This window comes from Armigeres subalbatus, chromosome 2 (genome assembly GCF_024139115.2).
Source record: "Armigeres subalbatus isolate Guangzhou_Male chromosome 2, GZ_Asu_2, whole genome shotgun sequence".
NCBI classification, from domain to species: Eukaryota; Metazoa; Arthropoda; class Insecta; order Diptera; family Culicidae; genus Armigeres; species Armigeres subalbatus.
Window position 1 is genome coordinate 157,168,442 of NC_085140.1, and position 10,668 is coordinate 157,179,109.

Here is a 10,668-nt window from a genome sequence, read left to right on the forward strand (position 1 = left end):
CCTTTATCTTTCGATGGATTTTTAATATTTAAATATCAATCGACTCGGACACTCTCCACCATTTTGCCTATTTCATTGAAACTTAAGATTATTAACAATAAGCTATTGAAAATTTCAATTCTTGTCAAAGCCAGTAAAAATTTCATATATAGCTAATCCCGTGAATTACTAACACGGACATCAGAATGCGGTATGTCACGGGCCTTTGGGGGTACCGGAAGATTTTCTTTGTGTATAAAAGAAGCAGTGCCTGCCGTGTACGAGTCATTACAATTTGTGACAGCAGCGCGTACTGACGTGCTTTTTGCTCGCTCATTTTTCGTTCCGTTCGTTCGTTCGTTTACCTACACAGTGACAGCATGCAGTCACCAGCGGTAGAACTGCCGGTGGGTCTGCGAATATGCATGAAAGAAGTGGGCGCATTTTTTGTCATTCTGTGCTTGATGATGGTCGGATGCAGTGGTGTCGGTTGCGATGGATGCAATCGTCCATCGCATCGCTCGGAATTCACGGCTAGAAGCCGATGATGGCTAAGGCAGCGAGGGCAGCGGTGGTGGATGAAGAAGAATAAAATTAGAAAGATTTGGTCTGCTCATCCACGAAAAGTGATTGGTTTCATAATCCACATGATCCCGGGATGAGTCATGTCATATGACTGACTATATGTTAAGTTGTGCTTGGTACTAAACGACACGTACATTAAAACATGGTGATATACTATAACAGTTCTGATTCCCAAGAAAAAAAAAACAACAATACTGATCAAAATAAAAATTTAATGATATGGAAATGCTAATATCATCTTCCAAACTTGGACGTACATGTTCATGATAGCATTAGAGGCGAAAGTATAGAATTGATAGTTCCGTTAGGATACGGCAGGCATGAAGAATGTTTTTATAGAAGTCGATTTGAAAGCGAGCGGAGGGCAATATTTGTGATGGCACATATCGCACGACCTTCCTTCTGCCAAGCTCCCGTATGAAGGGGGAGGGAAGACTATCAGTGTGGAAGCTGATATATCTCCACTGGCAAAAGGAAGGTGGTTTGACTTGCTCATATGCCATCGCGTGCGGAAGGATTTGCTATCGACGAGTACTGTCTCCAAATTTCTAATATGACATCAGCATTTAGTCGAATAGGATTTTTATTGCACAGTTCTGTTTTCTCATTGCGTCCGTCTCGTCGCAACCAACAGCTGCCTCGGAAGAACAAAGCAGAAAGGTACAGCAGCAGTGCCTTTCTGCTTTGTTCTCCGACAAACGAAAAGTTAAGTTAACTTCACGTAGAAGTAACACACACGAAATCATTAATTTAATAAAAATTTAAATTAAATAATTACTTTCATTTATTTGCAGAAGGCAAAGCAATTAAAGATGCACAATCAGCAATAGTGTTAATATCCATTTTAGATTCGAAAATTTCGCTGTGTTTTAAAAAAAAGTCCGCAAAAAGTAATTTCCAGAAGAATATTTAAATAAACTTTATCTTATTCTTTGTTTTTCATTTTCTGAGAAATTATATTATTAAACTTAACGTAGACTCGGAGTTTGGAATCAAAACATTAAATAATTTTTCGTTGACGTACCGTTGACGTACCTCCTCTATTTTAGTAAGGTTACTGCTCCTTGACTTGTTTCTTATTGTTGTGATTTTTTACAGCAGTAAGCACGCATGTTAGCAAAAAGAAGCAACGAAATTGGTACTGTATTTCTTTGTTTGGAAAACGGGACAGTTCCCTTAAAATAGCACATTTTGCCCAAGTCTGAAAATTTTATAAATAGAATTTTTAAACTTCAAATACTATCATCAATAAGATATCTATAAATGCCCTACATTTGCTTGAGTAAAGCAATTCTAATTATGTATATTAATTAGTTCTATGTCCAGAAGTTTTGAATAAACAAGTTGCTAATAATTCTACAAAGCATGGAAGTTGTCGTTTCCAATATCAATACCTATAATCAAACTCCATAGATCCAAAAGTTAAATGTAAATACGTTACGTTTATACAAGTTCTACGTCTACTCGCGGTTATGTTGAAAACATTACCCATTGCTTTTTCGACTTGTCTAGACTGTGACACCTCACAATTTATAACTGTAGAAGTGAACAAGGTGGCATAGTCCCACGGAGGGAGGTAATGCTAACAAAGAAAAAGACGACTTAGAAAGTTCAGTAGCGCATCAAATCTGTAAATATATTCTACACTGTTCTAATGTCATAGCTGCTAGCGATACAGCCACGTATACTTCACTTTTCACTTGTCTAAACATCTTTGACTCTGTTGCATTGAGCAATAATTTCCCATTCACTGCACCATGATTGGAAACACGAAGCGGAAAAAGTTTCCAAGTTGTTTTTGCTTCATAAGGGATGTTCAAAGCCAGACGTAGGTGATCGTTAGTCCAGAAGACGAAGTTTGTACTGTTCAAAAATAGGTACACAGAATTGAATATAATCTGAGAATTTTACCCGAATTTTTATTAGAGTGAACTTTGGTGGTGGATTTGGTGACCAGCAGATGTACACATGGAAACAAATCTATCTAAGATCACATTTAATCTTTTTAAACATCTCTACATCTAAGACAGATTGCAAATAAGTGCACTTGTCTCAGTTTTAGCAGCGGCATCTCTTCAATCGATACCTATCCTCGGTTTAGTTCATAAAACACATACCCTCCGTATTGCTCATCCTTCGTGTATGTTGACCGGGTCCGGTACACTTCAGCGCAACGCTTCGCACATTGATAGTATCCAGCAGCAGTAAATTGTAGTAAAAATCACTCACCGAGAAAATGACTTCAAGACGTACGGTTCCGGTGAAGTTGACGATAGCTGTAGGGGTTTTGTTCCTCGTTTCCGTTTGCTATCCGTCCCTGGCAGCAAGAAAATCATCTTCTTCTAGTGCTCGTATGCTCGAGAGCAGTTTTGATGACGAACTGGTAAAAAGAAACGCTGATAATTTCCCGCTCTATGGGAGAAAATGTTTTGAATTTCTTTTTTTGTTCCTTAGATTCCATCTTACGAGTGTTCACACCGTAGTCGTGATTGGACGATGCGGTGCATGGTTCCGGTAACTAACTTTCAAATGTCTCTCGATCTGTGCGGAACGAAACAGGTATTTTGTACAGCATAGCATATTTAAATTCTGACTAAAGCATTGACAACCTAATTAGAAACCAGACGAGAGTCATATCCAACGATGCGTGAAAGAGCTGTACATTCTTGGAAAATCCTGCCCGCAAACGTCGATGATTGACGCAGCGAAGGAAATGATGCACCAAAAAGGTCCACCTCCACCGCCGAAACAAGCCCCGTCCAAAGTGAAGAAGCCCAAGTTACCGGCTCCCCTTGAAAATAGTCTGCCAAAGCTGTCAAAAGCATACTCTAAAGGAAAAATCAGCGACAAGAAGAAAGAAAAGTTCGATCTTTGAAGATGAAAGTAGTCGAAATGAACAAAACTCGAACATTGTTATAGATAATAAACTTCAGAATAAGGGCAGTGACGAAGACGATTTTCACGCATTTTGCGATCAGCTTCACATATTTAATGTATTAATCTTATATGGATCTGTCCGAATCTTCGAATGCCATGTACATTTGGATGTTGAACACACTCAAACCTACCTAAGTAACCAATAAGCACTATATTACGCCAAATCGGCCATATAGTGCTACTTTAATGCTTATAAGTTTTTAAATAGCCGTATATTGGCCCTATATGGCGGTTTGGCGTAATATAGTGCTAATGGTTACTTGGGTAGGACCCTTAACGCTTTAATTTTTATCTGAGTTTTAAGTCCGATACAGATATTAAAAAGCAATTATGTCTCCTCTCCTTTCGGATTTTTTTGCCCAAAAATAATATTTTGAAGGTGCAACAAAAAAAAATCGGATAATTTTGGGGATTTTCAAAATATTATTTAATAAATCCGAAGAAATCCGAAGTTTTGTGATTTTTATATTAATTTTTATTAACACCGCCCCCCACCCCCCCTAAATCTTTCGGAGACCAGTAGAACATTTCAATTTAATATTTGTAACGGCCTAATAGACTTTTTCAAGGTTTCCACATGTTTTAATTGAGTTGAGTCATTAAATCAGAATCCGCGTAAAACGACTTCAGAGTAATCCGTTCTTTTGCTCAATACGATACATCATAAATCCTTGGCCAACACGAAATGTACAGTATATATATTATAATTCTCAGTATTGTGTAATCAGGTGTCTGAAAGTTGCCAAATGCTAACTGGTGCCCATACGGACATTTCTTTAAATGCAAATTACAAATGGTTAAAATGGTGTTTCGATGGGTATGGTTTGAAATGCATGGTTTTAATTGGTTTTATTTTTTTTTTCAATTTCGTTTATTTGGTAGGCTCAGGCGTGTATAACACTTTACGGAGCCATTGTTCTTTGTGATATATACAATCAGTATCATTTTATTATACGGTTAGTAAGCGGGGGGTAGAAGCCAGCGTACTCGTGGTGACTCGAGGTTAGTTTACAATGTTTAAGGATGGACGGGGCTTAGGATTTGGGATCAGGAAATTTCAGCTTCTCATCCGGGCATTTGGCGTCAGTGACGATGTGGCGTGTCGTCGTGCTCGAGGAATGGTTCGACTGGGAGCATCTTCCGGATGGCAAGAGCTATGGAGCTCTACGGAACAAAAAGGCAGAGACAGAACAAAAAAAACTTTAAAGAAAGAAAAAAAAACAAAATGTTAGATTTTTATGTCAGAAGCACAAAGAAAACTATAAATGGCCTGCATATAGACAACATCACGATCTCCCAAAACACCGCGAACTTCCCTGAAGGGTTGTTTACCTCGGGCCACTAGGGTATCCAATAATTGCTCTCTGGAGGCGTCATTTTCCGAGCAGGACCAAACTACGTGATCGATGTCATCATAATCAGCTCCGCACCTACATAAGTTGCTACCGACAAGGTTTATTCTGTACAGATGTGCGTTTAGTGAATAGTGATTGGACATAAGCCTCGACATCGTGCGAATGAAGCCTCGACTTAAGTCCTCACCTCTGAACCACGCTCGCCCAGAAACTTTTGGAACTATGGAAAATAGCCACCGTCCAAGTTCGTTGTGTGTCCAATTTCTTTGCCAACTTTGAAGAGTACTCTGACGGACTAATGGGAAAAACTCGTTGCTCGAGTATTGTCTATCATAAACTTCACCTTCCTGTGCGCCCACCTTTGCCAGCGAGTCTGCTTTCTCATTGCCGTAGATTGAGCAGTGAGATGGGACCCAAACAAAGGTAATCTTGAATGATCTTTCGACCAAAACACGCATCTGCTCTCTTATGTTTGTAAGAAAGTAAGATGCGTGCTTAACAGGTTTCATCGACCGGAGTGCCTCAATAGAACTAAGACTATCCGAGAAGATGAAATAATGGTCTACGGGCTGATTGGAAATTATCCCCAAAGCGAAGTTAATTGCTGCCAGCTCAGCAACATAAACCGAGCACGGTTCCTGAAGTTTTCGGAAGGTGGTTGAAGTTACATTGAAAACACCGAAGCCAGTGGATCCGTTAATGCGAGAACCATCAGTGAGAAATATCTGTTGTTGCAATTGACATGTTCATATTTTTCTGAAAAAGGGAGGGAATAGATATTTGTCGAAGATGATCTGGTATTCCTTGAATAGCATGTTTCATGGACAGATCGTATACAATTGAGGAACTGTCGTTGGTGAAGTGAACTCGAGGTGGATTATAACACGGAAGACAAAGATCTGAAGAAATGTAGTTGAGATAGACTCTAAGGAATCTTGAACGACAAAGACAGTTCAAGCATTTTATCGAAGTTATCTAAGACAAGTGTGTTACTTGTTCCACATTTGACGAGTATTCTAAGTGAGAGCTCCCAGTAACGGTGCTTTAAAGGAGTGACTCCAGCAAGCACCTCCAGGCTCATGTTATGCGTTGAATGCATGCAGCCAAGGGCAATACGCAAACAACGATACTGAATTCGTTCCAATTTGATCAGGTGGCAATCAGCTGCTGAGAGGAAGCAGAAAGAGCCATACTCTAAAACAGAGAGAATAGTCGTTCTATAGAGTTTGATGAGGTCTTCCGGGTGAGCACCCCACCAGGTTCCGGAGATAGAACGTAGAAAATGGATCCTTTTCCGGCATTTTTGTATCAAATACTCAAAATGGAGTTTCCATGTGCATTTAGAATCAAACACGACCCCAAGGTATTTAGAAGATAAAGATTGGTTGATGTCATCATTCAACAGTTTTAGCACAGATAACAGATATTTAGGCTAGAACAAATTTTATTGAAAATCATGTGTAAACTTTTGAATTGATATACGTTGGCCCACTACTGCCATCTACTCAACTGATTGCGGCAGTACATACGAACGCAGCTGATTATCAACCGTCGAACGCAGCCAATATATTTGACAGCCTCATTTGGGCTGCGTTTTCAATAACAATGATCCTTGCGCCATCTCTAATCGATTGCCAAACGCGGTCCCAATTTAAAATACATTTGAATTAACGGTTGCGGATGTTTACACACGTATCGGATGCCAGCCTCAATATCTGTTATCTGTGGTTTTAGTTTCAGTTGAGCTGGGTACCGCTTCCTAGTAAACACAACCAACTGAGTTTTTTGCGGTGAAAACTCGATCCCTAGATGTCTGGCCCAAACAGTCAGATTATCTAGGGTACTTTGCAATGGTCCTTGCAAGACAGCTGCACATGGACCTCTTAGAGAGACCACGGCATCATCTGCAAGTTGTCTGTATCTGTACAATTGTCAATATCTTTAACATAGAAATTATAAAGCAAGGGACTTAAACATGATCCTTGGGGAAGGCCAATGTAGCTATTTCTGGAAGTTGTCAGAGTGCCGAGTCTGAAGTTCATTTGTTTTTCTGACAACAAATTATACAAGAAATTGTTCAAAATAACGGGTAATCCACTACTGTGCAGATTGTCTGACAGTACTTCTATGGAAACTAAATAAAAAGCGCCCTTAATATCCAAGAATACTGAAGCCAATTGCTCCTTGTGCGCAAAGGCCAGCTGAATATCTGAAGAGAGCAACGCTAGACAATCGTTTGTTCCTTTACCTTTTCGAAAACCAAACTGAGTATTTGAGAGTAATGCATTTTGTTCGACCCAATGGTCGACTCTTGAAAGGATCATTTTCTCTAATAACTTTCTCATGCATGATAGCATGGCAATCGGACGGTATGAATTGTGATTAGACGCTGGTTTCCCAGGCTTTTGAATAGCTATTACTTTGACCTGTCGCCATTCAGGTGGCACAATGTTGTACTCCATGAAACAGTTGTACAGGTCAAGTAATCGTCTTTTTGCGATATCTGGGAGGTTTTTAAGAAGATTGAATTTGATGTTATCGCATCCCGGAGCAGAGTTATTCGATGAAAGAAGAGACATAGAAAGTTCCAGCATTGAGAATGGTTCACCCAAAGAACCGGGATCAGTGACTGATTCTCGAAATAGCGGTTCTGCTGGTACGGAATCTGGACAGACCTTTTTTGCGAAGTTGAATATCCATCGATTGGAGTATTCTTCACTCTCGTTGGTGGAAATGCGGTTCCGCATGTTGCGGGCCGTTTTCCAAAGTGTTGTCATTGAGGTTTCTCGTGATAGTCCCTCGACAAAACGTCGCCAGTAGCTACGTTTTTTTGCCTTGAGAAGATTTTTGAGCTTTCTTTCGAGCCTCAAATACTCTTCCGTGTTTACGGAAGGCCTTGAAGGCATCAGATTTCTCAGAATACAACTTAGTACATTCATCATCCCATCCAGGAGTGGCTGGTCTTCTTATGACAGATGTACTTGGAACGCGTCGTTTCTGAGCTTCTAGTGCGGTTTTTTGAATCAACTCAGTAAGGAATCGATATTCATCCAAAGGTGGAAGAGTATCAGTTGATTCAATACCAATTTTTACCGCCGATGCAAATTTTAGCCAGTCAATGTTTTTCGTGAGGTCGAAAGGAACATTAACTGGCTCAGATTGTTGATAGCTACTTTTAATTGTGGTAACTATCGGCATATGATCACTACCATGGGGATCTTGAATTACCTTCCACGTGCAATCTAATGATAGTGAATTTGAACATAAAGACAGATCAATACGGCTTTGTTGACCATTTGGTCCTATTCGAGTTACTTCACCAGTGTTCAAAATATTCAAATTGAAATCGTCACACAAATCATAGAAAATAGGCGCTCTATAATCGTCATACGTTTCGCCCCATCCAATACCATGTGCGTTCATATCACCCAATATCAATACTGGAGATGATAGGAGGGAGACTGCGCTCCACAATGTCCACGATTAATAGCGGCCTTTGGAGGAATGTACCCTGAAGCTATGCAAAGATCTTTATTCTTCACATTTCCTTGGCAAGCGACGATTTCTAAGCCGGGAACAGTCGGAATGGGAATTCTGTAGAAGGAGTAGCATTTTTGATCCCCAAAGAACGCCACCATAATGATCATCCCGATTTTGGCGTATGATGTTAAAATAGTGGAAGTTGATTTCATCTTCAGAAGAAAGCCATGTTTCACAGGATGCAAATATATTGCAATCGTTATTACGAATCAAAAATTTGAACACGGCTAATTTTCTTTTTTAGACTATGACAGTTTCACTGTAGCACAGTGATTGTATCTTCGGTGTTGGCCGTATTATCCATCGAATGATACAATTTCTGCTAGAAGGGGCCATGAAACAGTCAATTGCTTCAGATAACTTTCAACTGTTGGAATAAAGAGGTCAATGATTGGCCTCAATGAATTCGGAATATTGAACAAGTTCAAAAAACGGTCCACAAGGTCCTTAAAGTAGATCAATCCTCGCTTGGACGGAATACTTTTTCTAGAAGTGCGAATTTGTTTTTTTCTTTCGTTGATTCTCCTAGCCGGATGTTTCTTCGAAACATCGTATTTAGGCAATGGCGGGAATGTCTTACTGCAACTAGGATCAAAAGAAGCAGTAGAGACAGGTTGCTTCGGGATTTTAAATAAACCCCCATTTCCTTCAGATTTTGCCAAGCTTTTATGGATGATTTTTTTTCTCTTGCGGCGCGATCCCGGGGAAGACGGTTGCTTCCTCTTTTCGGGCACGTGTACCTCCGCAGGATCATCCATATCGGCTGCGTCAGAGTCCAATTCATTAATGGATATGGAATCATAATAATCACTTACACGAACGATGGCTGAAATAGCAGTCGATGCAGTGGCTGTAGCGGATGTGTCTTGCGACTTAACCATTTCCGCATACGACTGCTTGGAGCGCTGTACCAACGAGCGCTTCACTTTTTGGGTGCGCTTTTTGTACACCGGACATTCCTGCAAACCATGGGGAGGATTCAAACCACAATAAGCACATTTTGTTGCCTGTTGCTGGCAGGACTCCTCCCGATGCCTTTCAGAACATTTGCCACAACGTGGTTTGTTGTCACAAAACTCGGCAGTGTGACCAAGTTGTTTGCAATTGGTACAATTAAATACCCTTGGCACAAAAAGACGCACCGGAAATAGCATGTTTTCAATATCAACATATTTTGGGAGCATCGAACCGGCGAACGTCACCCGAAGCGAACCTGACTTGGAATATACCTTCTTTCCATCTACCGTGGCTGCTGAATGCAATTCCTTGCAGTCCAGAATATCCACGGTAGATTCCATTGCATTCTTTAGGCGGCCTTTTCCCGCAAGTACATCCTTGCAAGTCAGGCTCGCTGCGTTGATCACACCTTCAATTTCGACCTCCCGCGAGGGGACATAAACCATATATTCAACATTGTACGCCCTGTCGCCAGCAATTTCATTCGCCACCTGGTATGTAGGTGCGGTGATGCGTAGTTTGTTCCTGTTGATCTGGCTAAAATCAAGCTTCGGAAAATGACGCGTCAAATCTCGTTTAATGCCGAGAAAATCTAGGCTTTTACTTTCTGCCGAAAGTAAACAACCCAAGGCCCAGGCGAAGCCGCATGGTACAACCGTGCGCCCTCCATCTTTAGCAGGCACATTGCCTTCTCCAGTCTCCGCCTCCATTCTCACCCCGCAAGGTGGAAGGATAATTTTGCTTATACTTATTTAAAACTAATAGCAAATTAGAGAAAAAACTTAAAAAAACTAATTTGATTAATTCTAAGCAGTCCCACTCTGTATCAAACAGAAGGGAGAACAATAAAAAGTTTTGCCACTTATCTGCCCCTGCTGCTGTAGGTAGCAGCAGTAACAATAGCCTGCTTCACTGGCGTCGCCAGAAGCAGCTACTTCACTCGCCGACAGCGATCGCCTTGGATCCGTAGGTAGGAGCACCACACAATAGCCTTTTCACTACCGAACACAATCCGCGATGAGACACAGCACACACGTCTGGCTCGTTCGAACTATCGGCACGGAATGGGATTGGTTTTATATTGGGAGTTCTATATTGCATCTTTCTAAAAAGTACAACACCAGTCAAAACACAGGTACGCTGTGTCAAAAAATGGTTCGTACTGTGATGGCTTGGATATAAAACCATTTAGAAAACATATTTAATGAATCAGAATAAACGTCACATTCGTTTCAGGATAAAGTGTCCTTCCAGTGTTGAATTCATCAAAGGAACAGTTCAATATATCAAGTATATCAAGGGCAATCACGACAGA

General features: G+C 40.6%; 1 protein-coding gene across 1 annotated transcript; it reads left to right on the top strand.

The window, feature by feature from the left end:
- The first annotated feature begins 2,615 nt into the window (after window positions 1-2,615).
- Window positions 2,616-3,558, top strand: LOC134215359 (uncharacterized). Its single transcript, XM_062694571.1, has 3 exons — window positions 2,616-2,947; window positions 3,019-3,123; window positions 3,182-3,558. Exons 1-3 carry the CDS (start codon window positions 2,801-2,803, stop codon window positions 3,437-3,439), a joined length of 510 nt encoding a protein of 169 aa, XP_062550555.1. The 5' UTR covers window positions 2,616-2,800; the 3' UTR covers window positions 3,440-3,558.
- Window positions 3,559-10,668: the final 7,110 nt, after the last annotated feature.

Bases quoted from the DNA above. Each gene is read 5' to 3' on its own strand.
- LOC134215359 (XM_062694571.1), top strand. From the start codon at position 2,801: ATGACTTCAAGACGTACGGTTCCGGTGAAGTTGACGATAGCTGTAGGG. The intron at 2,948-3,018 runs GTAAAAAGAAAC...TTTGTTCCTTAG, and splicing joins GCAGTTTTGATGACGAACTG to ATTCCATCTTACGAGTGTTC. The intron at 3,124-3,181 runs GTATTTTGTACA...CAACCTAATTAG, and splicing joins ATCTGTGCGGAACGAAACAG to AAACCAGACGAGAGTCATAT.